The sequence below is a fragment of the Pseudopodoces humilis genome, chromosome 1 (assembly GCF_049639895.1).
Source record: "Pseudopodoces humilis isolate 2021_Gansu_Grassland_sample_001 chromosome 1, ASM4963989v1, whole genome shotgun sequence".
Taxonomy (NCBI): Eukaryota; Metazoa; Chordata; class Aves; order Passeriformes; family Paridae; genus Pseudopodoces; species Pseudopodoces humilis.
The window spans coordinates 104,396,868-104,423,214 of record NC_142200.1 but is presented as its reverse complement, the minus strand read 5'-3'; the positions used below and the strand labels follow the sequence as shown (position 1 = coordinate 104,423,214).

The following is a 26,347-nucleotide window of genomic DNA, read 5'->3' as shown; positions in this document are numbered from 1 at the left end:
CCTCTGTTTCCCTGCTACACCCTTTTCTTATTAAAAGAGGTGGATTAAAAGAGGCCTGAAGCACTGAACTGCAGACTTTATGACGTATGTAAGCGTTTGACAAGCTCTGGGCTTCAGCAAGTTTGGAGACCATGCTTCCCAAAGGAATGGATGGCTTCCTACAGTGGCTGGTTGATTGATTTTCTATTGTATTTTCACAATGACATCAATCATGCCTAGATCCCTTCTCTGTGGTGACCAGAGGCATGACCCAAGGGAATGACCTGACATTTTGTTAGAGGAAGCTTAGGCTGGGTATAAGAAAAAGGTTCTTTACCCAGAGTCTGGGGCTGGGCACTGGAACAGGCTCTCCAGGGAAGTGGTCACAGCATCATCCTGACAGAGTTCGAGAGGCATTTGACAACGCTCTTGGGCACATGGTGTGACTCTTGGGGGGTCCTGTGCAGGGCCGGGAGTTGGACTCGATGATCCTTCCAACTCATAATTCTGTGATTTTCTGGTGCTAATCCCTGCAAAGGTAAGGACTGCACTATGACAAGACACAAGTGGAATCCGGGCGAACGACAGCCAACCAGTCCCTCTGCTTGTTCCGACGGCTCCAGTACAGCTTGGGAGTGTTGACGGTCAAAGACAAGAACCTTATCTATGGGCCGCCCCCGCTGCCTCGGCCTGGGCTCAGCCCCCAGCGCCGCCTGTGCCCCAGCCCCGCAACAGCGGGGCCGGGCGGGGTGGCGGTGCGGGCCGCATCTCCGCTCCGTGAGGCAGCGGGGGCCGGGCTGGGCCCGCCGCATCCGTGAGGGAGGGGAGGGAGGGGAGGCCGGGCCCGCCGCGTCCCCGCTCCGGGAGGGAGGGGAGGCCGGGCCGGGCCGGGCCGGGCCGGGCCCGCCCCCTGCGGCCGGGCCCCGCCCCGCCCGTCCCCGCTGCCTGCGGCGCTGCCCGGTGCGGCGGGGCCGTCTGAGGGGCCGGAGCGGCGCGCCGGGGTGAGCTCGCTGCCGCCTCGCCCGGAGCGGGGGGCCAGGGGAGCGCAGGGGGAACAGGCCGACAGGGATGCGGGGCGTGTTGCCGGCAGAGGGGCGGCGGGACCGCCGGTGTGGCCCGGCCCGGTCCTCCCTTCCTTTCTCTTCCCTTCTCTCCCTTCCCTTTCCCCACTTCCTCCCGTGCCGGTGCCGCCGCTTTCTCCGGGGAGGGCGCGGGTTTGTCCCCCTCGGTACGCAGCCCTCTGACCCGGCTGGGTCGAGGAGGGGCCGGGAGAGGAAGAGGAAGAGGATGAAGGAGGAGGAAGAAGGCGATCACGTGCGGGAGGCGGGCGGAGCGGGGCGGGGGTCTGTTTCTGGGAAGGGGATCTCTCTCCGGGAAGGGGATATCTCTCCGAGAAGGAGGCGCCTACGGCGCTCGGGGATGCTCAGCGGGCAGGGCCGCCTCTCCCACATGCCCGGCGCCTCTCCTTTTGCTGGCGGGGCCGGAGGAGGTTTGCTTTTCCCCTCTCTTTGCGATCCTAGCCCAGAAAATCCATCCTCACGGAGATACGGCGACCTGTTTGTTCTGCTGGTAACGGTGTGAGCGAGCCAGGCCCTGTGAACCCCCGGCTTCCATAGCGGGAAAATGATAATTTTAGCGTCGGGCTGAATTTAGGCAGCTTCGGAGAGGCACTGCCTGTGTTCAGCATCTGAATTTAAAGTGGGTCATTCATTGCTGAGGTGCAGCGTTTTTGATCTGTGTTGAGGTTGTCGCCGGTACGTCTGCAAGGGAGAGCTGGTTAAACCCTCAGCATTTGGTCTCCAGCAGCAGTTCAAGTTACTCATTGATGGAGTGCTAACACTCAGCAGTTCCCAATTCGCTGTAGTCAGGTGTAAGTAGACACAGTTGTCAACTTTAACCTGGAAAATATTCACCACAAATACTAAACTTGCTTAAAGTTTCTTTGTTTGTTTGTTTGTTTTTAAATTGTGTTAGTATGCTTAGAGACATAAGACCATCACTGTATTTTGCACAAAGTTGTCAATGCTTTTTACTGTGCACATTTGTCATTCTGGTTTACATAATATCTACATATTATTTCTATTGTGTTGAATATTAATTGCTGTGAAAGTTGTCATTTTGTGCTGGAAATCGTAGTGTTTTGGGGCATTATTAGTGAATCCAACATTTTGAGAAGGCTCATTTCTATTTATAAGTCCATAGTGGTGCTACTATTTTTAGTAGATGTTTTTCATCAGCTTTGCAGTTTTAAGTAGGCCAGATGCAAAGTGATTTAAGGTTTGTTTATTTGTTTGTTGATGGTGTTCAGGGACAGATACTTTTCATAAAATGCATGGCTAATCCTCTTGTTGTGGCACAAATCCATAAGTTTAAGTATTTTTTTGTTTGTTTTTCATGTGTTATTCATTATTTTTCAGGATGAATGTTGCTTTCTATAGACTTGGTATGTTGAGAAAGACATATATGACCTTTTAACCACACTGGAATTTGTGAAATACTAAACTTGGGTCAGATGGATTAGGCATTCTTTTTGGTGCATTTGGGCCTGAGTGTAGTTGTCTTGATGCAATGTGGTCTAATTTTCACAAATTCTCAAGTGTTTAGCCATTATTTTTTCAAAGTGAGTTTAGCACAATTGTTCTAGGCCTTTATTCATGAGAAAGAACGGATTTAGACTTTAACATACTAATCTTTATCAGAGCATCCTAGCTTAATGTACAGTTATTAAAACATCTTTGTTAAAATGTTTTACTGGGCCAAACAATTTCTAGTAAGCACGACTAATGGATTTCTCTCAGTGAATTAAGTCAGCATGAGCAATATTAACAGCGATTTTGCAGAAGGTATTGATGACATGGTAATGGTAAATCACACTTGTGATAACACGGACTCTGATTTCTCATGGTTAGGCAACAGCATCCAGGAACTCAGATGAGTCATTTTGAAGGATCACAGATTTGTTGCTTTTTAAACATTCTCTAATTTAACTGTATGTGCTAAATATCTGTTCTTAATTTGGAATCATTAGCAACTGTGTTAAAAGACAATTTGTACATTACCTCTCTGCCTTACTGTCTTAAATTCAGCTAGGAGTAGAATTAAAAATGAAAAGTTGAAAAAAATAATCTTAGAATGAAAAAGAACCAGCTGGATATCTTCTAATGACATTATGCTTTTCATATTAAGTTCAGCTTACTCAGTTATCAGCTGAACCCCTAAAATAGCATCACTTCAGACCTCAGGAGTTAATTTCTATCTTGCACTGACAGAAAAATTAGATAAATTATGTGAAGGTGTGTTAAAATTAGTATTTTCTTCTGAAGGTTCAGCTGTAAGTCTTTCTAGAACTTGTTGCTGCTTGGACTAGGTAATTGTTTTCTTACAATGTCCTCTAAGAAGAAAAATAGAGAGAATGTAAAACTTGAAACTTCCTTTTGTTTTGAAGCACCTTCAAGAGCTGTAAAAAAGGAGTTAAGAGTGAAAAAAAAATCTTACAAAAGCTTATCCTGTTCTGAAATGGATGTCAGTTTCTTGAAATGCTCTTTTCTTTAAGAACTCTGAAGAATTTTCAGGGGTTGTTCGCCTGGAATAAATTTCTGCACCATTTTGTGGAATAGTTTTTGAGGGAGTGACAGAATCCTAAGTGTTTCTCACTAATACATTAAATGCCTGAGCTGTTTCAGGGAGAGTCCCACAATTCTGTGCTAGCAAAAGAATAGCTTTTCTTGTCCAAGTAGTATCTGGCTAGCAGCCTTGGGACATGTTTTTGTTGTTGATTTGGGAAAAAAACCAAATAAACTTGCAGGAATAGTCAGTGTTATAAACCAGTATCATGCTTGATGTTTGAGGCAATCATTGAGCTGTTTGGCATCTTTAAAAAATTGTGTTTTATACTTAGAGAAATGCAGATGTGATAAAACAGCTTTTGATATCTAAATGGTTTTTTTGACCCAGAATTAACTCTGAGAAACTGAATGAGTTAAGCCCTTATTGCTTATTTGGTATTTAATGGAGAAAGTTTGCTATGAAATCTTGATTTCTGTGAGCTGATGTTGGGTGGGCTACAAAGTCAGCTTTAGAGAGCAGGTAACAGATGTGAAGAAGAGTTTGTACCAGATTCGTTGGAGGTTTTTTAACTGTCTTTCCCTTATTTTTGTATCACTTCCCTTTTATGCTGACCGTTCCCTCCCTGCTTTCGCAAGAAATCATTAGCATCTTATTTTTTCTTTATATCTTTTATTGCATACAGGTATTGCTTGTGACTGTATGTGTACATATACATAAAACATACAAAAATACTACATACATATGTTATAGCTGTGATGAGCTGACTGTATTAAACCTTAAAATCCTGATGTAGTTTCAGGTCTGTGGCAAGATTAGTCCAGAATGTTTAAACCAAAAGAAAGGGTTATTTTATTTTTAAGAAAATTTTAGTTTTGATAATTAATTAGAGTTAGGATTTAATGATCTTCAATGTCCATTCCAATCCATAGCATTTTCTGATTCTGTGACTACTATCAGTTGGAATGTATAGGTTGTAAATGGGATGATACATTGTCAGTTCTATAACTCTCTCTGTGTTCGAAGGACCTAATAGTGACAACATGCACAGAATTCAGTTTTGTAGTTGCAATGCTTAAGTATGTTGACTGCCTCTGAAATCTGAGGCAGACCTTTGGAACATGTCATGATGCTGCCTTTTTGTTAGCTTTTAGTATTTTCTTAAAATAGAATAGAGTTGCATGTTAGCTCAGTTGTTCAAAGCATGGTTCTAATAATGCCAGGGCGCAGGTTTGATCCCTGTACGGGCCATTCATTCTGGTTTGAGCTAATTTTGAATGTAAAAGTCTGAGATATGCTGTTAAGAAGGAGTCCAGAGGGGAGGAGATGATGGAGTTGAAAGGAAGGATTCTGATTCATGATTATGATAATTCTGATGCCAAATTTACAATCTGTTTACTCTGCCATTTTTCTCAGCTCTTGTAGAATAAATGAAGTGTTTGGAAAAGGACAATAGTGTTTTGCAGGACATGGCTCAGTAGCAGGGATTCTTCAGCTTCAGGCAAAACTAGTCCAAGGTTGAACCATTTCAATTTGACTTTCTGAATCTATGAGCCTCACTCTTGGGATGGAGAAAGGTGACACTGCTGTTTCCCCAGATATTCTACTAACCTAAAAACTGTATTTACTTTTTTTTCCTCTCTTTTTAACCTCCTTACAATGGTCTGAGAGAAATATTATTCACTATAAATGTGTGCAATTGTCCTGTTACTTTTGCTAGGTCACCATTAGAGCATAGGAAATTGGGGAAACATTTTTCTCAAGGAAACTGAAGGTTTGTTGTTTTGGTTTTGTTTTTACATGGACAAGTTACCCATGGCAGGAGCTGCTACTTCAGGGTGAAGCAGAGCTAGTCTAGTTCTGAACACTCAGATAAAGCCAAATTCTTTGTAAGGAGCTCTCTTCTGTATGCTGGTAATCGTGCCCTGCCCCTCCAGTGGGAAACTTTCCCAGTCTTTAAATGTGTTACATATTTGTAACTAGTAATTCCTGCTGCGTTGCCTAATTGAAAAGCTAGGATATTGCCAAGCACTCTGCAGTATCTTCTGCTTATGTTCGGGGAATTTTGTGGGTGTGCATCAGTTTGAATTTTTCAGTCTTACTTTGATTAAAGTATCTGGCCCAGGTTTGGGGTTCTTTTGGTGGTGGTGTTTTGGTTTGTTGTTTTTTCTTTTTTTTTTAAATATCCCTTCGTATTCACTCAGGAACATTTGTTTTGAACAGAACAGTACTTCAGACCGTGTTTTAAAAGGCTTTAAAACATTAAAATGTTTCTGAGGCAATGATGTGTTACAGCTAGAGACAGAATGAGTGCAGCTTGGAAGAGATTTAAGTGCCCTACAGGAGCAGTGACTATCAGGAGTTCACTAGTAATGTATCCGCTACAAGCCAATTTCAGGAAAATTAGTTCTTGCAGTTATACAAACAGAAGAGGAACAGAGTGTGTCAGCAGAGTGGGTTTCATTCATTTATAGTGGAAAATTGTAAAAAATGTATGCAGGTAAGCTTTGGGGGCAGTTTCCAGCTCTTTGGGATTTTTTTCCCTCCGATTTATAATCAGCATTACTTCATCTTCATAGGAATTAGTTTTATCTGTGTTGGCTCTTAATTGGGGTGTGTGCTGGTACTGTCAGAAAAAACACTGAGAGAATTCTGCTAACACTCCTGAAGGTTAATACAGCTTCATACAGAAATTGTCAGTTTCTTGGGCTTCCCGTATGGAGTCTTTACAGATAATTGTATATTCTGTCCACGTGTTGGCTAGGGCAATTTGTGTCTATGCCTAGATAAAGCGTGAAGTTTGGCTTCATGATGGTGACAGGAAAAACAGAGGTTCAAGACCGTTTTTCTTTAGCTATGTTAAAATTGTCTGAAACTGTCTTTAAGTATAACTTCAAAATTTGAATGTTATGTTACGTACCATAGGGTATGTATGAACTGTTCTTGTGAGAAATTTGTGCCATGTAGTGTGTTGCTACAGAATAACACGTAATGTAAGCAGCAATGTCAGCCCTTTAATGAGAAAATAACTCCTTTGGTGAGGAGCTGGCATGTTTTATTTGTCTCCCTATGAGGAAAGGTTTTAGCAAGGAAATGTTGGGGGTTTTTTGTCTTGTTTTGTTTTGTTGGGTTTTTTTTCTTTTTGCTATGAGTGAAAATAGCTGTTTTTTCAGTGTCAGGTTTTCTACTACCCGTAGTTTTCACAGTACTTGACCATCTTGGCCACTATATTGGCCATGTCAGCCTATTTTACTCATTGGGAAGAAGAAATATTTTCATGTTATTTTTTTAACATTCACAGAAAAGCTGTTTATGTTAGGAATTTTTGGACCCTATTTGGCGTTGTCAGGACACATAAAATAAGTATCCTAGGTGTTCAGTATGTTGCAACAGCAGCTGTGACACAATGTTACATTATGTGCCTAGTTACTTTATGCAAACTTCTCTGATACTTTAGCCTAAATTGGCATTGCCTTTTCCAAATTGCCTCTATGTGACACTTTTAAGTTTTGATTTTGCTGAGCCGCTGATAGCTTTTGAGTAAGCCTTTTAAGCCTTTTTTTTTAATCACATCTGTTATCTTTTCTCAGTTAAATTCTGCTGTGTGGTTTGGTTTTTTTATTGGTAAGAAAAACGTATCATATATGGTGCTGCTGCTCATTTATGATACAGAAATATAGTAAACAAAAATAGTTTAAACCAGGGACAATAAACTGGAAGAACAGGGGTAGAATAATGGTAGAAAAGAGAAGTAGCATTCTCATGTTGCGTGTCTAAGATATGTGTAAAATTGACACACTCAGTGTGTGCCATCTGCTTCTGTCAGTATGAATGAAAATTATATTAATTGTAAATGTAGCTTGAAATCATGGGCAAGCTCTCACTATGTATTGCTTAAGTCCTTATTAGACTTTGAGGGAAGGACTGCAGTCCTAATCTTGATAATTTTAATTCCTTTGCTTTCCACTTATTATACTAGCTAATACTATTAATAAGTGTAAAATCTGCATTTCACCAGAAATTTTGAGAATTTAATTCTCTGGAAGTTTGAGTTATAGCCATAATAATTAAGTGGTTAATAAAAAAGGCAAAAAAAGCAAACCACGCCTTTCATTTAAATAGATACAAACTTCGGGGGCTTTCTTTCCAGGAAAAATATGCCACTGTTGTCTATGACTTTGAATAGGTCAGCATAACAAACTTACTTAGCTAAATATTTTAGTGGTAGATGAGTGAATATGTACAGTTATGAAGAAAACGAAAAACCAAAACATAAAAATCTTACATCTTTTGAAATCAGGGGAGGCAAGAAGAAAGTATATCACAAATAGACTAATATGGATTCTTATTTCAGAACTTTTATTTCCCTCTTAAATGTTTTGACACTTCAATAAGCTTGTGGATTCTGCCATTTCACCTGCCTAGGAGATGAAGGGAAAGTGGTGAATATCGTTTTCCTGGATTTTATTAAGGCATTTGATACTGTACCTCCCACATCCTTCTGAAGATGTCTGACTGTGAAGTGAGCAGGCAGATGGTGTGCTGGAAGAACTGGCTGAAGGGCAGGGCTCAAAGGGCTATAGGGAATGGGGCTACACCTGGCTGGAGACCAGTCACCAGTGGTGTTCCTCAGGGCTCAATTCCGAGGCTAGTTCTGTTCAAAGTTTTTCTCAGTGATCTGGAGGCAGGAGTCAAATTCACTGTTAGCAAGTTTGCTGATGGTGCTAAAGTGGGAGGTGCTGTTGACTGTCAAGGGACATGAGGCCTTGCAGAGGGGAATGGATGGATTGGAGTGCTGATAGCGTGAAACTGAACAAGAACAAATGCCAGACTCTGCACCTGGGATTGATCAATACCTTCCACAAGTACAAATTTGAAGAGGAGTGGCTAGGGAGCAGTGCCACAGAAATGGGTCTGGGGATGCTGTCTGACAGCAGGCTCAAAGTCAGCAGTGGCAAACCTTCAAATACAGCACAACCAGCTGGTCAAAAGGAGTGATCATCCCACTCCATTTAGCACTGCTGCCACTTCATTTTGAGTACTCTGTGCATTTCTGGGCCCCAAAATTAAAAGGGATGTGAAGGTCCTTAAATGTGTGCAAGAGGAGGGCACTGAAGCTGAAGAGCTAGAAGTAATGCCCTGTGAGAAGCAGCTGAGGAAAGAAGGCTGAGGGGTGACCACACTGTTGTCTGCAGCTTCCTGAGAAGGCGAAGTGGAGAGGGAGGTTGCTGATCTCAGTAGTACCCAGTACAAAGGCATGTGGGAATGGCTGAAAGCTGCATCCATAAGGGCAGGTTCAGACTTCACATGAGGAAGCATTTCTTTATCAACAGTGTTGTCAAACCATGGAAGAGTTTTCTTTGAGAAGGGGTTGATGCCCCAAGCCTGTCAGCATTTAAGAGGCATTTGGGCATTGGCCCTAATGCCATACTTAAACCTTTGGTCAGCCCTGAAGTGGTGAGGCAGTTGGATAAGGTGACTGTTTTCTGTCCTTTTCAGCTGAATACTCTATTCTATTCTGCACTCATGATGAGTCAAATAACAATAAGACTGTTATTTGCTGAAATGCCAGGGATTTTTTTAGCTTTGAAAACACTTTCAAAAACAAGTAACACAAGAGTTATAGTGGAAACAGGATTTTATTTTTCTGACTCTTTCAGAACAGATGTTCACGAGCATTATCACAATGTGCAGGTGTAGCCAAGAGCAGGCTTGTTGCTGCTGAAGATGAATAGATCACACAGACACAGGTCGAGGTGTGGTGAAAAGAAGAGAAAGTTTATTTTTCCTCCCAGGATTTATAGGCTTCTGACCACGGCCAGGGATTGGATGGTCAGGATAACACTTTCTCACTGCACTGGCCATGAGAGATACCCATCACAAGACGTGTAACAGAAAGAATGTACACATATCTATGTTTACAGTTACTGTCCTGGGAAAGTCATTAGAAAACCATGTCAGCAAGCTCAGAAGCTGAGTTTTCAGGGTGACACAGGCTAATTCAATCCTCAGTTTAGCTTGAAAAACCATCACTTGAAGTCTGGCAAAAGAAAGAGAGCTACAGAACATTTGCAAATCCCCTACATCTTGTGGAGAGCCATTTGCTAGTGGGACTGCATGAGGAAAGCAGATTTCTGTCTCACTTGTGTGTCTCTTGTGGCAAGGAGTTAATGGCACAATTTGTGTCCCACACATTTGCTATGAGCTCCACATCTCCAGGCAAGTTTGCCCATAGAGTTTCTTGGAATATTCTGAATTATGGGCTGTTTATCTTCCTGATGGGTGTCCTTCACCCAGGCTCTACAGAAAATGAACGTGCTGATCTCTAAACATCACTTCTTCATAGGACATGTTTGTTTTGACCACACATCCTTCCTGAACCCTGCCATATAGAATAGCCCAAACAATGGAACTGCCTGGAGCCAAAAGAAGTTGTGCCAGGTGAACCTAGCCTCCTTCAAATCAGAGGCAGACACTGGGTCAAGCCACAGCAGTCTTGAAAATATGTTACTGATATTGTAAAAACACCCTGAAAATTATCTAAAATATTAACCTTACCAGAAACAGAAAAGTTGATAACTGACTGGTGCACAAAGAAGGCTCTTTCTAGAAAAAAAAAACAAACCTCAAAGTTGTAAGAATTACTTTCTCTTTTTATTTGATAATGAATTTTTTTCTGGCTGAATTAGCATTTGGCTTTCAAACACCCAAACCCCAAGCATTCTCACACCTGGTTTATATTTTTTTTTCTCTGATTCTAAATTACTTTGGTTTTTATAAAGAACAATAACCAACATCATGTATCACTTTGGATGCAAAAACACAAATAATGTGGCAGCATGAATTGAGGCCAAGCAGTTCCTGCTTCCTGAAGAGCAAGAATAAGGATCAGTAACAGTCACATGCAAAGGAATTGTGTGGTATTTTCAAAAGTATGACACATCTTAATGATACACCTCTTTTGCCCTCCTAAGCTTGTTCCTCCACATGGCCAGGGATGCATGAAAAGCACTCCTGTGCCTGCCTGGTGCTTGTATCGCCCACATGGAGTGCTGAAAAGTGGCAGCTCCTCATGGGGCTGCAAGCCTGGAGCCCTTCCAAGCACAGGCTGTTTTGCACAAGCAAGAACCCCGGGAGAAATGGAGCCATGGGGAGAGCAGAGCTCACTCCCACTGCAAACTTGCCATAGGCAAGAGAGCCAGGGCATGATTGGTGCTTTGGAAGTGCAAGGGAGGAGAAATATTGTTGCTGGTAATGTTGAGATGGGTATGAAAGTGTCTGGCCTTTCAAGTCACTGTACAACACTAAAAGGGAAGTGTTGCATTTTAGTAGTCCCCACATGCCTATAAAACAGCTGCCAAAAGGGATTTAAGATTTTTTTTTTGTGCACCCACCTGAAACCATCTGAGAATGTTGGTGTGATGAAATGACTGATTATGTAGTTCAGGCATAAAGGAACTTTTTATTTTAATTAATGAAAGAAACTTTGGGAAACAATCCTCTAGCACACACTTAGTGATTAATTCAGTTTTCAGAGCTGTTGCAGAAAGCAACTATGTCTGTTCAGTTAAAGAATCACAACATTTTGATGCTAGTTTAGTTTGACAAGAGAGGCCCTGCCACGTACCAAACATGGATCTCACAGTCAGCAGGAAGAACAAGACTAGGGACAAATTCCTTTGCTGTGAGTATCCAGTCTAGAGGTCTTTGAGGCAAAAAACAGTCTGTCAGTAGCAAGGATTTCAGAGTACATGGAATTTATAAGCTGAATCTGACGTTTTGAGTCATGCTTGAACACAAACTGGTAGCCAGTGCATTTAAGACCATGCTTTTCTCTTTGCAGAGGGCCCCACAAATGGATGCTGAACTAGCACATTCTGAAACAGTTCACTCTGGCTGTACTAATTGCATTCCCATACTGTGCTCTATTTAGTAATAATCCAGACTGGAAGTAACAGCTTCCTATATAATTGGCACCGAGAGCCACATCAAAATAAATATTTTTGCCAATGTAGATGGAAATTTCTTTGGAGGTTCAGGTGTTACTTGTAATTTTTTTTTTTGTTTTTATTTTTAAGTATGGCCACTGATGGCCTTGAGGTTTATGTCTCATCCCAAATGTTTTAATATGGGCTGCTGTTACGTAGCAGGACACTTTAGTGTGAGGGTTTTCAGTACAAAGCAAGTGCTGTTTACAGCACTGGAGTGCAGCGATTGTGCTCACACCCTCGGGTTCAGGTGGCCCAAAGTTCACTGTGGTGCTCAAGGCACCTGACCAAATACACACCATGTATGTCTTCCTCCTCTACAGCCCTTTGCCAGCCATGTTTCAGGCAGCTGCTGTGGAAACAAAGAAGGAAGATTTAAAAGTGCATTGTGCTTGTCCACCCTTGCCTGGTGCTTTGAGTTCCCTAAAGGCTGTTCTGTGTGACTTGACCTTAGGCACTGATCATCCCTGACTGGCCTGTGTCTTCCTCAGCTGGGATGTGTGTGCTCTGGCAGCTCCCAGCACCACCTTTACTTTTCCCCTGCGTCCTTGTATCCTCCCTTGTGTTTGCTTAGTGGTATGTTACAGGGCCCCTGTAACACAAAGCCTGTTGGGCTTTGACCGACAGTGTTCTTGCATCCTTGGAGTTGAAATGCTGTTGAAAGACAGGAGTGGGAAGAATTTCTCTATCTCTTGTCATTTACTGAAACACAATCCACCCAGGAGGAGGCAGACTTTTGTTCTTGAATTTCAAAAAGCTGTTCCCCTTGGTGTTACAAAAACTTGTCTGATGTGGTTTGTACTGCAGGATATATAGCTTATTCATCTGAGCATTTTGAATAAAATTAAATTTTCTGTGTTTCCATTAAACTTTTGTGACCTTCTGAGTCCACCCTTTCTAGAAGCTTTAATTGGAAAAATATTCTCATGGAGGATTTGGGTGAATCATGCATCAAACTGCTCCAGTTTTATAGGAAATTCAGCCTGAAAATCTTTTAAAAGCCTTGTAGTCAGAAGAGACTTAGGGTAATTGCATTACCTTTAACCACTAGTTACACAAACTTTTTTCACGGAGAAACTGTCTGGAAATGTAAGTTGCTATAGCAGCTGAATCTACAGAGCAAATATCAGTGTATATGTTTTATAGAATGATTACTACACTGTTCAGGGATTTTAATGGACTTTTAATCTTTTGTTACTGTCAGCTCTGGATGAGCTATTAGCTAACACTACCATTTTTCAGGAAGTGTATGTGGAAGGTCCTTTAAGTTGTCTTCCTATTTATTGAGAGCATTTAAATCAGTATTGAAAATCTTAAGGGATGCATAACATCATTCTTTTTATTCATTCTATTCAATGATCTCACTCTAACAGCATGGAGAAACAATCCTTCTAAATCTAGACAGTGCTCTCTTATTTCAAATGGCCTAATTGAACATTAATTCTCTTGCTTCACAAATCCTCTGAGATGAAAAGGAACTTGAGTCTGTGTCAGAAACAATTTTGAGGGCCTACTTGCCTAATTCTCTTAGTCATCAGTTTAGCCAAAAGAGAACTGACATTGTAAGATGAAAATATCTCTTGGAATTATGGAGGTTTGGTGACCAATTTTTTGTTTGTTTGTTTAGAAATTCTTCCTGTATGGATCAGCCTTCTAGTGATGGTGAAACTGGGAGAAGACCACTCTAAGCAAACACAGGATGAATTGGGTCCCAGCTGATACAGAAAATGCTCACAGTAGCAGTGTGGAATCTTGTCCTTCCTTGCGGGATGTCCACTCCATCAACCCAACGCAGCTGATGGCAAGGATTGAGTCATATGAAGGCAGGGAGAAGAAAGGCATATCAGATGTCAGAAGGACTTTCTGTTTGTTTGTTACATTTGATCTTTTATTCATAACCTTACTGTGGATAATAGAATTAAATGTGAGTTGTCTTTTCAGTACCTACCCTTAGATGCTATATTAAGTACTTATGCACTTCAGAGATGGTTAAAAAGTTGCTCCTTTCTATCCAAAATTATGTTATTTGTATCTGTTTAAGTTTTAGCAGCTTATTACTTTAAGCTTCCATGAATACAGTACCTACTCAACTGCATCTACTTTTATTCATTAGCATACATGTTTATCTTATTATGAAACCTTTAGATATTCCTGTAGTCTGTGAACCATGCTGAAAAAAACATTGGAAATCCAGTACAGTCTTCAGGCATCAAATAAACAAAAATGTTAATGTATGTCTTTGAATTTAGTAAGAAGTGTGAATTTTAACAGGATTCAAGGCTCTGCCTTCTGAGTAACTTTTAAGTCAGTGATATTTCACTGAGTTGTTAGTCCCTTTTTATGGCCAAAACTTTTCTTTTGTTCTGATGTATTTTCTTTGATGTAAACTTGGTGTGTTATACATTATAGATGGCAGGGTACATTTAAACAACATAAACTCCCACAGTTGCCACCTTTTAACTCCAGCATTTGTAATCTGGAAAATGAGGCTGTTCTCCTAAAATTTCCAGAATGCAACAAGATAGGTCATTTGTTATTTCGTAAGTAGCATCCTAGTTCTTGAGCTGAGTTTTAAGCTATAATCTAGTTTGCATTTAAGAAAGGACATACTAAGGAGGAATTCCTTTTTGAGAAAGAAAGTTCTTGAGTAAATATTTTTTATCAGCATTTCTTTACGATATGAATAACCTTGGTTATTAATTTACATTATGACACTTCAGGAGCTGTCTGTTTAATAGTGTATCGATACAATGAAAAATACTCATTCTGATTTAATTTGAGAAAGCAGATTTTGCTTGCCTGAATGATGTAATTTTGGGACTAGATTTTCTGTTTTCTCTCTAGGTGGAAATATGGTTGTAGCTTAGTGTATTGATGCAGTTCTTTTTTAGGCCAGTTTCTCAACAGCTTGCACTACCAAGAGGAGTAGAGTGGGTTTATCTCTCTTGTTGAAGTTTCAGAGTACAGATTTTCACTTGAGTGCTCTTAGAATATTGAAGACTGAATAGAAAATGCTACCAATTCATGATACCATGTTGTTTAATTTTGAATGCTACAGCATTAAGGGACCTCAAGATCACAGCAATTGTAAAGAGCTCTATTTTCAGGACAACATATTATGAACTGGTGTCCTGTACTGCTACATGTCAGCAAGAATAAAAACAAGGATTTTGTCATTAAAAGCCAATGATATTAGAAGCTAAAATTTGATATCTGGGTTCTGACATGTGCTTAGGTTTTTTGTTCTGTTTTTCTTTTAATTGCTTTGTTTGCTGGGAAGTCAAGTAGTATTGTGTTAGGACTGTAATTGGTGCATAAATAAAGGGTCAGAATTGCTATGAGAGTTCCTGTAAACACTTTGTTTCCACTTTGTTGCCATTATCCAGTTTCCTTAGGTGTAGTGTAGTTTATCATTAAATGCTTCAGGGAATAGTTCCATGGCATTTTGAGGAAAAATCAAGGCTTTCATGGTTCTCTGTCCTTATGTTAACATGGTGCTCACACAGCCACACAGTGATGAACAGCTTGCAGTGGGAGAAGTTGATCTTCCTTATTTATGCTGGAAACAGATAATCACACTTGATGCAGCAGAGCAACCAAGGGAAAACTGTGTTTAGAAAGTGGTTTGTTAGGTAGCCATAGAGGGGAGGGAGAGGAGAAGAAATAGAAGAAATTCTGAGTTGGAGTTACTAGTCTAAGGAAAACACTGTCCAGCAGTATAGTTGGAAAAGTATGGAAGTGTGTAGAATTGTATTGCTGTGAGATAGTGAGCATATGTTGTTGGTGTTCTTTGGTAGCTCCTTTCCTTAAAAAGATGACAGTAGTCAAACTCAATATTAAAGCCTTCTGTTGGTGTTGTTTTACATAACTATTTCAAGCAGTGCCTAATTATGGAATTTCATATTAAAGACAATAGGAGATGGACACTGAGGTTTTTTCATTTTCTGATAAGATAGATACTCTCATTCTCTGAGCCAATACACCTTAAATTATTTTCTTACAAGGTCAGTTTGAACAGTAGAATCCTTCCACTGGAAAGAAACATGGTGGCTAAAGAAGATGTAATTTTGAATCTCATCAGCAAATGGAAGAATTAAACTTGAATATTAGTTATTTGTGCGAGATTAATAGTTGCAGCTTTTGCATTTTTTACTGTGGATCTTTTTGGCTTTTCTTAACAAATCATGTGAGGGCTGATAAGGAAGGTATCTGAGGTATGAATTCAGTTTCTGTTCTGTTTCCTATTTGCTAACACATGACTAACTAGTCCTGGGTTATGGTTGGCTTTTTGATCAGCTGGTTTGATCCTCCTCATAAGAGGTAAACTGTTTTGTGAGTTTGTGTAACAGAACTTAACATTTAATCATTTATTCCTCCCTCAATAACTTGTTTGCTTTTATTTTGGGACAGCCTGAAATGTAGCTTGCCTAGATCAGATGATAATCCTAAATGTTTTCACTCAGAAAAGTCTATGTAAACTTGAAAAACAACAGTAGTTTTGGCATTATCATTCTTGACAGACTTCTCTTCTGTATTTAGTTTAATGATCTTTTTATATAGCAGCAGGGAATTATTAGTTTTACTCTTCATATTTGTGTGTATTTTGTTTTCTGAAGCTGTATGTGTTGTTGTTCCTTTGTAGGTAAAAGGAGGCATTGAGACTACCTTAGAGAAAGAAGTTCTACATTATGACTACTCTTCTTCATATTTTGATATATTTGTAAGTGTTCTCAAAAAAAGAAAAAGGAGCAGCAAAAGTATAGTTTTCTCATTCCTCCTTTCACAGATGTTCCTAGCTTCAGTCTTGTGAAAGGGTTGATCTTTTGATTATTCAAACCAGAAGGGGAAAGTTTCACCCATCTAGGGGTTGCTCAGTCCTGCTCTGGCAGCAGGCTCATGGAGCCTGTGGATAGAAATACTTAGGGCTAATCAATTTGCATCTTTAGCTTTGGTGTGCATGGAAAAGCAGATGGAAAACCCAGTGAAGAATGTGACTTTGATGTGACATAAGGTCATCTCTAGCTCTAAAATAATTTTGATTAAACTGAAGTTTTTGTCCTTCCTTGGGCAGAAGGTGGCTGCAGTGAGGGGAGACTTGTTCCCAGGGTGGCCTGCACAGGGCAGGTTTTTCAGAGTTCTGTGTTTTAACTCAAAAAGTAAAAAGAGCTGACATGAAGTATGATTCTCCTTTACTATGTTTAAGTACCTTAAGCACATAAGAGGAACTCTATTGCATTAGGAAAGTTTTTCTTTCAAAGCAAAGCTGTAGTTCTGTAGTTGCAATGCATTTTGCACTGCACAGCCCAAGTAAAAGCTGTTTCTTTATAGTTCTTCTAAGGGGCAAGATTTTTGACCTACCAGACCTTGTTTGCCTTGCAGAGATGGTTTGGTATCAGCCATTTTATACTGATGACCATATCCAGAATCCATCTTTGAAACTGGTATAAAAACCCATCCTTCTGCATTGGACATCTGCTGCGTCAAATGAACTTACGTACTAGATTCAAAAATTTTATAAGCCAGCACACCGTGCTCCTTCTCACTTTCTTGTTGTTTTGCTGGCAGGTTCTTTGTGATATACCATACTGCAGAAGGCAAAAAATGTTATCTGTAAATGTTTATGCTCTGGAAATTACTTTACCCTGTAGGTGAACCAAGGCTTAAGAACATGTAATGCAAAATAATGGACTTTAATGATATTATATTCCCTGGGAAGGGACTAGAACTTTAAATTTTGCAGAATTATTTGTGGGTTTTTATAGGATTTCCTTTGTTTATACAATATGTTTGCATAAGACTAAATGGGTTTATCATACCTCTGGCCATGGCTATCTTTGATTTCTCTTCATTTTTAAGCATTTGTTTCATACTTTTCAATTCTGAACACATCTTTTAAAACAAGTTGGAGACAATCTACTATCAAAAAATAAACAGGGAAATTGAAGCCTGATTCAGAGATCTTGTCTGTCTGCTATTGATTTAATTTTCTGGCCTACAAATACCATAACTTACCTTTCTCTACTGTCAAATAGAATGATCTGCTATTGTAGGCAGCTACATAAAGAATAATTGATTGTTGCAATGTTAATATTTCACAAAATACTAGAAGTATAGTAGCACACTGCTAAGATCAATAAGATGCACAGTGATGTGCAAGGTATTTGCTGGATTAACTGCATCCAGATTTAACTGTTTACATTCCAGTCAGGTAAAATGATCATGAGGACACTTTGTGTATAGCTTTCTTATGTTTCTAACTTATTTGTGGAGTGGCACATGCTTGCATATTTGAGCCTGTGTAGGCATGTGGATGTTGCCATTTGCTTTACAAATGAGAAATTACCTTCTATCTCTGTTTTGTAAGGACACATTCAAATTTGTTTCTTGGTAACTTACACTGTCCTGTTTTTTTGCAAGTAGTCAGTATTTTCAGTGAGCTGAGAATATTGTGGTTCTTCTGTGTTCTGAATTAACCAACCAATATTTTTTCCTCTCTCTATAGCTACTGGCAGTCTTTCGGTTTAAGGTGTTAATACTTGCATATGCAATGTGCAGACTGCGCCATTGGTGGGCAATAGCTGTGAGTAGTAGCCAAGCATAATGGAGTTTTTCCTAGAATGGATCAAGCAGACAAAAGTTTAGATGCCTCTTAACTCTGTTAAGAATCATCTTGATGGTGTATATATAAAAATTTGTTGTACAGTAACAAATTAAAAACTTGTTTTCTGGAAGATTTTCAGCCTAAAGGCAAGATTTTAATAGCACAGTGGGTGTGGTTCTTATTAGGTATCATGTTAATACAAATTGAAGATTTATTTTTCCAGTATGTATGGCTAGTCATAACTGCTTGTTACCTCTGAGACTTGTTAATTAATGTTGAAAATATATTTGCATTTGTAATAGTGAACCTTCTTCAAAAACAAGAAATTAGCATTATTGTGCCAGAGATCCAGGTGTCCATTAAGTCCCACATTCTTACTTTAAAAAGTTTTAGGTGCCACCCATTGAACACTAGCACCTGCATTGCTTCATGCTCCAATAAGAAAGGCTGAATATGCATCCCTTCTTAAAAAGGAAGCTCTCAAGAACTGTAGGCAACCACAGCAGATTTTGGAGCCAATATCTTTAATGCAGCTGTACAGTGTGTATGACAAAGAATGCAAAATTTGGTGAAAAATTTATGCTTCATCAATACTATAGGTTATAATACAATAGGTTTATTCCTGGCTTAGTGCTTTGTAAATCAGACTTTTTTTTTTTCCTTACACTGTGGTAGGTGCATGTAGAACATGTTCATGTGTAACTTTCTTCAAGTGAGTAGCATGCAGTTTGCTTAATTCTCTGAGACTACATCCCAAGATTTTTGTAGAATGTGTTACTAGCATGGCACAAACACATATATAATGGTAGCCGCCGCTCTGATTGTGCTTATATTTAAATGCATGCCTCTTAAAAGTCCTTGCTCTTAGTTGTGTAGCTCTAGAGTATTTCTTTATCCTCCACCTTGATGCCTTTGTTTGTGAGGTGGTGAGAGTGAGCCCATCATGGTAGCAAGTATTTAGATACATAAAGCTTCACTGAGGGTTTTGCCAAAGCCTTGAATCTTAACATCCTGCCTGTGATTGACAGAAGTTGGTTCTTCAGTTTTTCTAAGAATTGCTGGACCCAAATGCACTAGAAGATATAGAGGCCTTGCTTATATGAACAGTACTTGTTCACTGCTTTTTCAGATTTTGGGGATTTTTAGATATTTTATCCATCATGATAATTCTTTAAAATATATCAGGGAGTATCAAGTCTTCAAAAAAAATACATTTTTCAAAATACCACTTCATTAATTAAAATATTTATTCCAATTTACTCCCACAAGGATGTTTTGTTGTTTAAAATGGATATTTTGATTTGGATGGTAGTGAAAAGCATTTGGAACAAGTGCTGTTTGCTTTTTTCCCCAAATACATAAATAGTTGGGTTTTTTTTAAGGGACTTGATGAATAAAGTACACTATCTTCATTATACAGTAAGATCACAATTTACATAACTCAGGCAGTTTAGTTTCAACACAAACGTTATCTGCTATGTGGAAATCAATGGAGGTGTTTGTAATAAAAGTTATCTTTTATAAGGTTATTTTAATAGCACTTTAAGTTAATTGTATCATGCTTGTTACATTTTATTAATCTATGTGATCTTGCTGTTGCCAGTAAATATTTAAAGTTGCAACTAATAGACAATGGCAGAAATAAAAAACTAAATCCATTTATTAGTTTTTCTGTCTGTCTTTTTCAGTTTACAACAGCAGTGACCAGTGCCTTTTTATTAGCAAAAGTAATTATTTCACAGGTATATATTCTAATCAAATATTTGTTTTACTTTTTTTTTTCTTAAAAGCAAGATTCTTCAGAGTAATTTTTGTAATGTTTTCTTTTTTTCTAGCTGTTCTCACAGGGTGCTTTTGGCTATGTGCTGCCCATCATATCCTTCATACTTGCCTGGATTGAAACTTGGTTCCTGGACTTTAAAGTGTTACCACAAGAAGCTGAAGAAGAAAATAGTAAGCTTGTGATATTTCCCATCAATCACTGCAGTTGCCAACATTTGATCCCGTTTTAACTGGCATAAGAATGCTTCTTTAAGCTTCTCAAATTATATCAAATAGCATGATTTTTTCCACTTTGGGAAAGGAACATATGCCTTCAAAAAAGCCAGGTTTTAATTAATTTAGGGGAGCAAAGTTAAAAGTTAGAAGGGCCAGATCAGCAATTTGTGAAGCACTTGGGAATGTGTTTAACTTTGTATGCTTGAGATATGAAAATTTAACTGACTTGGGCTTGTAAAACTTTATTTTTCGGGTCTATAAAGTATCTGGCTTCTCTTTTAGGAAGAGTAGGCACAATAACTAATTCAATGTCACTAACTCTTCTTTTGAGGTGGAAAGGGAAAAGCAAAGAAGTGTTGTGGACAGTCTGTTTCATGCCTAGGCAGAATGAGACCAGAACAAGTATGAATTTCAACCTTTGAGATGAGGCACCAGGTCATCTGACACTCAATATATTCAGCTAAATGGAAGAAATCCACTGTTTCGGTTGAAAGAGAATACTGCTTGAGTGGTGAGGGAAAGAAAACTTACAGATGTTTGTGAGTTTCAACAGCAGGAGAGTAATTATACAGCCAACGTGTTATTTATGCATCATTACCTGAAATACAGTCTGAAACTCTTGGAAAGGCATGTTTATCTGTTAAGTAAATCAAAAAACTTTACATGGGCATGGATGCCTCCACTTTTTGTGCTCTGAATTCAGTCTTTCTACTTTGATCCCTTCCCTCTTCTTTTTAACTGGTCTGAGCAAGAAGTTGGTTAAATGAGAACAGTGGAGTTTGCCTGGAGAAAAAGAAATCTGGAGTAACGTTTTTTGTCTTATGAGGGGATGAGAAAATGCAGCTGCATCACAGAGTTATCACAATAGATAAGAAATATAACCAGTTCAGAGACTTGCATTTTCTCATATTGAATATTCATAGACAAAATATTCCATACATACACATGCAAATAGTTCATGAAGGTTGCAGAAAGTGTACTGTTGAGACAGTTAGGTGAAAGTAAAAAAAGCAGGCCATTAGTGAAGGGTCATAGTAGCAAAGAGAGAAAATAATTCATTTGGTTATGCATGGCATCTCACTGATCATTAAAAATATATTTCAGAAGTCTTAGGCAGTGAATATTGATGAATATGACAACCTAACCGTGTAAGTGCACATTGTAGAAGGAAAGATTCCTTAATTCATGTGTGCAATATCTCTGTTTTGCTGGAATATGTCACCTTAGTTGCCAGCATTTAAATAGAAGATATAAATTGATTGTTGATGATCTTTTAAAATATATTTATTTAAAGAAGTAACTGGTTAGGAATGCATTAGCATAATACATCAGTCTTCAAGATTCTTCATCAGTATTTGATCTTTAAGATTTTATATGCCAGCATCGAGGAATTATTTTTGGTTTTCTTGTTTGTTTGTTTTTTAGGATTTTTGATAGCACAGGATGCTTCAGAACGAGCAGCTCTTCTTCACCCAGGAGTCCTCTCTGATGGGCAGTTCTATTCTCCTCCTGAGTCTGTAGCAGGTGGTTACGTTTGCTTAGAAAAAGATTTTCATATTCACTTCACACCCTTCAAGAGGGGAAGGGAAAAAATACATTTTTGTTTTTAAATGAAAACTGTGTTTATCATCCTAAAATGCAAGGTTCTTTTTTGTTCAGTAATTCAGTTTCATTACTACCTATCAGATGAGTTACAATACACATGATTAGTATATATTCTGACTAAAATCAAGGTAAACCTGAAATAAAGTGGCACCACAACCGAAAGGAGACAGTTAAGGTTTGCTTCTGCTATCGATGATCCTTATGGGTCCCTTCCAGCTTGAAATGTTCTGTGATCTCTTACTTCCCAGCAATAGCACTATTGAATCTAGCGTAAACATGGAGCTTTATACTGTCTTAGGATAGACAATGAATCTGAAACTTCTATAAGTCAAACTGAAATTTCCATCAGAGCTTTTTTTGTTTCCTCATAACCAAAAGAAAAAGCCTTCTATCTATAAGAAGGCTCACCTATCTGGGTAAATCAAATCAGTGGGTAATGTTAAGTGCATCTTAACTCTGCATAATCATGTGCTTTGTCTAGTTGAGATATGAGCTGATTAAATCAAAAATAAATGTAAACACTGCAAGATTCAAGAATATGTCTCCAGCATGTCAAGGAAATAAGTGATTTCTTAATGGATTGAATCAATTTGAGTCACCTGAGAATGCATTTGGAACCCTGAAATCCTGTATCAGTGTTTTTCCCCTAAAATGTAAACCTCCTTTGCAAAGCTATGCTGTATATTGCCATATAATTAAAATAATACTTTCTAGTTGCTACAGGTAAGTTTGTCTATCTTGCATTATAGAGTTACACATGTTGGTGATACTTTACATTTTAATATCTGCCTCTGGTTTCTAAACTGTGCCGAGTATCTCGGCTCAGTGAATGAGTTCGAGCTCCATCTAGGGGTCACAGAGCATTAGTCGAGTATAACCAATGATTCAGAGTGAAAATGAATTTTAGCTAAAACTATGGGTCTGCTTTAAGGAATAATGGAAGTATTGTACTGGGCTCAGCTGTTCAGCCTGGGTTTTGTGAGGTTTTTTTATCAACAGAATACAGAGTGTGAGAGGAAGTGTAAGTGGAGCTACCATGTTTTTCTAGACATTGTGGCTGGGTCAGTGTTGTTTGTACAGTGAGGTGGTGTGTGTCAGCATGCATGTGTTGACTGTATGTGTGCCATTAGTTTCAGCTTTCTCCAGGTCTGCCCTGACTGCCAAGTATATTTTAAGCACCCTTTATGGGTATGAGACACAAAAGAAGCAGTCAGATTAATATATTTGGGCTAAGACACACTGGTAGTCACCAAGTGAACCAAGTGAAATATAGATATTAGATAATGTAGAGTAAAAATATCTAATAATTAAAATTTTTCTTCAAAAATCTGCATTTCTTTCTGAGAAGACAAACTGTAAATTGTTCTAAGAGTGCAATTTTTGGTCATTTTGCCATACATATTGATTTGACAAATCTTTAGAGATAAACTATCCCCTGTGATCATGCAGCAGGGAATAAACCTCTCTGCTGACATGGCAACATTTCTAAAATCTTTGCTTTTAGAAGGTGATGTTTAAAATGAGCTCTGTTGGAATTTTCAGCATATTTATCTCTTTTTTTAATTTCTTGAAGCTGTAGGTGTCTGGGGATATACCCTGGAGCCATTTCTTTATATGGGGTGACCCTTCATCTTCGACATTGGTTACTTGGTAACCAAGTCAATTCTGGAGGTAGAAAGTGGAAAATGAGGCTGGAAAGAGTAAATTTATTCAGTTTCTGTATAATTTGAGCTTCAGAATGTGGCAGATATGCTATTCCAAGAAATGAAAGGCATTCAGATTAATTTTTCCAAAAAAAAACTAAACACTTTTGTATCTTTTAACTCTCCTCAACTAATCTACAGCATTCTTGTCTTCCTTTTCAGGTTCTGATGAAGACTCTGAAGAAAAGCAAGACAGTGAAAAGCCAATTGTATAGCAAATAAGAAAAAGCAGGTAAGTTCCTTTGTGTAAAACCTGAATATTGCTAAAGATAGGGTTTTTTCTTCCTGGTTCCTTTCCAAACAAATTAAATGGTGTGTTAACTCTTAAGAGTTCATAATTTTTGAACTCAGTCTGTCTGTCATAACAGCGTTCAAGAAGGAATCCTGCCAAGCTCTTGAGAGTCTGGAGTTGGGCTCCTCTACATTTATTTTCTGGTTGTCCTGGAAAGGATATTGGTGGACCAAATGTGTAAAAGCTCCTTTTCTTGGCAGCAGAGAGATATACTTCTTTGGAGATGAAAGCACATAATCCTAGGAAGAGGTTTTCTTTGGTTTAAATCTAGGACAAGTATGCCTGAAGATTTAATGGGCAAGCCTGCTTAGATATTCTCAGTCTGTTTAATACTACAAACGGGTTACACTGGAGCAGCCTCATAAGATTTTTGTAGTGTACTTTGTTTAAATAGATTATTTCCTTATTTTGGAAATTACTTAATTTACTTCTGGAATTATCCACTTCACTACTCACAGCGAAGCTCAAGCTAGGGGAGGTATTAAATGTTCTTGAGAAGCTGAAATTTCTGATTTGAAGCCTTCTAGTGCTCACCTGGAAGAGCGAGAACACCTTTTCTTTTCAGCCTCCCTGTTTATAGTATCTGTTTTCTTTACTCCCATCTTCATTCATCCTAATTTATGTGATCTGTTGCAGAAAGAAAATCTGCAGAAAGTTGCAGTGTGGAAACTGGCAACAGAGTCTGTGGCTGACTTGCTGGTAGAGCTGCTGACAGGAGTATATACTTGTTAGAAAGTAAAGGGAATGGTTCCCATGTACTGTAATACCTCATGAAGACGTACCTTGTTGACATATGTATATTAGGTTGCCTCCCAGGTGGTATGAAAGTATTTGTCCACAATGTATTTTATTATTCAGTGATTCCTGAAGTTGATCTTCTAATGACTAGGTAATTACTGGAAAGTGTTGTCTTGTGTACCTAATCAAGAGACTGGTAATATAATGAAGTAAAACTTCTCTGTGGTGGAAGTATATTTAATAATTGTTGGGTCTCACTAGATCAAATTATTTTATGTTATTGCAATTTGCCATTAGTTTATGTTTACTTTTTTTAACTCCATGCATTTTTTTTTTTTAATGGATATGTTCACTTTCTAAAATAAAAATGTTAAAACATGAGAAATGCATTATGGTATTTCATCGCTTTGTCATTGGAAAAATCTGCATTTACCACTCCTGTATATGTGGGGCAATAAGGACTCCGGTTTGCACAGATTTTGTGCAAAATGTGTTACAGTACTGTTTGCCTGAAGGGAGGCTATGTTAGTGATAATGGCACATCACTTCTTTCTTGCATTGGCTTCAGTATACTCTTCCTAAAGTTCTCTTCTCTAATTGCTGAATGAAAATATAAGCCAGGACCAAGTTTATCCCTTACATCGCTTCAGACTAGGCAAGGTCTGTTTCAGAGGATGCAGGTAAGAATAAACTATCAGAAGAAAGAGAAATTCAAGCTGTCATTGTCAGTGTTGGAACATTCCTAACCAAGGATGTGGAGCATGTCTTATGAGGAGTGACTGCAGGCACTGGGCCTGTTTAGTCTAGGGAAGAGAAGACTGAGAGGGGATCTCATTAAAGCAGATAAATATCTCCAAGGCAGGTGCGAAGAGGATGGTGTCAGACTCTTTTTTAGTTGTGCCCAGCGACCAGACAAGGAGCAATGACTAAATTAAAACACCAGAAGTTTCAGCTCACCATGAGGAAGAACTTCTTTCCATTGAGGGTGGCAGAGCACTGGATCAGGCTGCCTAGGGAGTTCACGGAGTCTCCCTCTCTGGAAACATTCCAATCCCACCTGGATGTGCTCCTGTGTCACCTGCTCCAGGTGACCCTGCCTTGGCAGGGGGGTTGGACAAGAACATCTCCAGATGCCAAATCCAACCCTAACGATTCTGTGATTAAATTCAGTGAGAAAAACACATCTGAGATAGGAGGTCAAAATTCCATTAAACCTATGAACTTCATGTAGGTACATAACTCATGACTTTACTTGAACCTCTTCTTCAATCTGCAATATGAAATTCATCATATATACATATCTAAGAAACTCAACCTATTCTCAGTGCCTGCTTCCTCCTGCAGATCAGTACTTAGAAAAAAGGGAATTAATACAAAAACTGCAAAGCTGAACAAGCCTTATGCATTGGTGACAGGAAATCCTTGGGATGGCAGGTATTTTGGTACCACACATGAAGTTATATTTGGTAGATGTCAGGTAAGGATTTTGCAAGCCTCTCCTAAACAAACATGTTTCTTCCTGTGGTGTATAGCTTGGATGCTCTGCACAGTGAGTTAACTGAGATGCCATGTTTTCATACATGGATAGTTTGCCAAGGACGTTGGAATCCTGCTTGTTATGTATCTGTGACAGGAATGTTTTGATTGATGATTTATTGCAATCTTGACTTCAAAGTATACTTTGCAAAAAAGACTTCCTGGATTTTTTTATGCAAAGGAAATCAGTTAAACTGTATCAGATTGCTTAATGCTCTGAAATTATATACAGATTAGAAGAAAAAAAACTATTTGAGCTTTATTATGAGAATTTTTCGTATTGTGACAGAAACTTTGCACTATGTAATCAGGTTTCTATTAAATACCAAAAGGAGAAAAACAC

At 38.9% G+C, this 26,347-nt stretch overlaps 1 protein-coding gene across 5 annotated transcripts; it reads left to right on the top strand.

Annotated features, from left to right (window-relative positions):
• The first annotated feature begins 881 nt into the window (after positions 1-881).
• STARD3NL (STARD3 N-terminal like) lies at positions 882-24,857 on the top strand. 5 transcript variants are annotated; one of them, XM_014248750.2, is made up of 10 exons: positions 962-980; positions 1,724-1,849; positions 13,159-13,455; positions 16,174-16,251; positions 18,034-18,111; positions 19,821-19,874; positions 19,968-20,085; positions 21,556-21,654; positions 23,601-23,670; positions 24,367-24,857. In XM_014248750.2, exons 3-9 carry the CDS (start codon positions 13,231-13,233, stop codon positions 23,651-23,653), a joined length of 705 nt encoding a protein of 234 aa, XP_014104225.1. In that variant the 5' UTR covers positions 962-980; positions 1,724-1,849; positions 13,159-13,230; the 3' UTR covers positions 23,654-23,670; positions 24,367-24,857. The 5 variants fall into 5 exon arrangements, with proteins under 5 accessions (XP_005519123.1, XP_014104227.1, XP_014104228.1 ...); XM_005519066.3 differs by lacking the exon at positions 1,724-1,849 and having other exon boundaries at positions 882-980; XM_014248749.2 differs by lacking the exon at positions 962-980 and having other exon boundaries at positions 1,382-1,849.
• Positions 24,858-26,347: the final 1,490 nt, after the last annotated feature.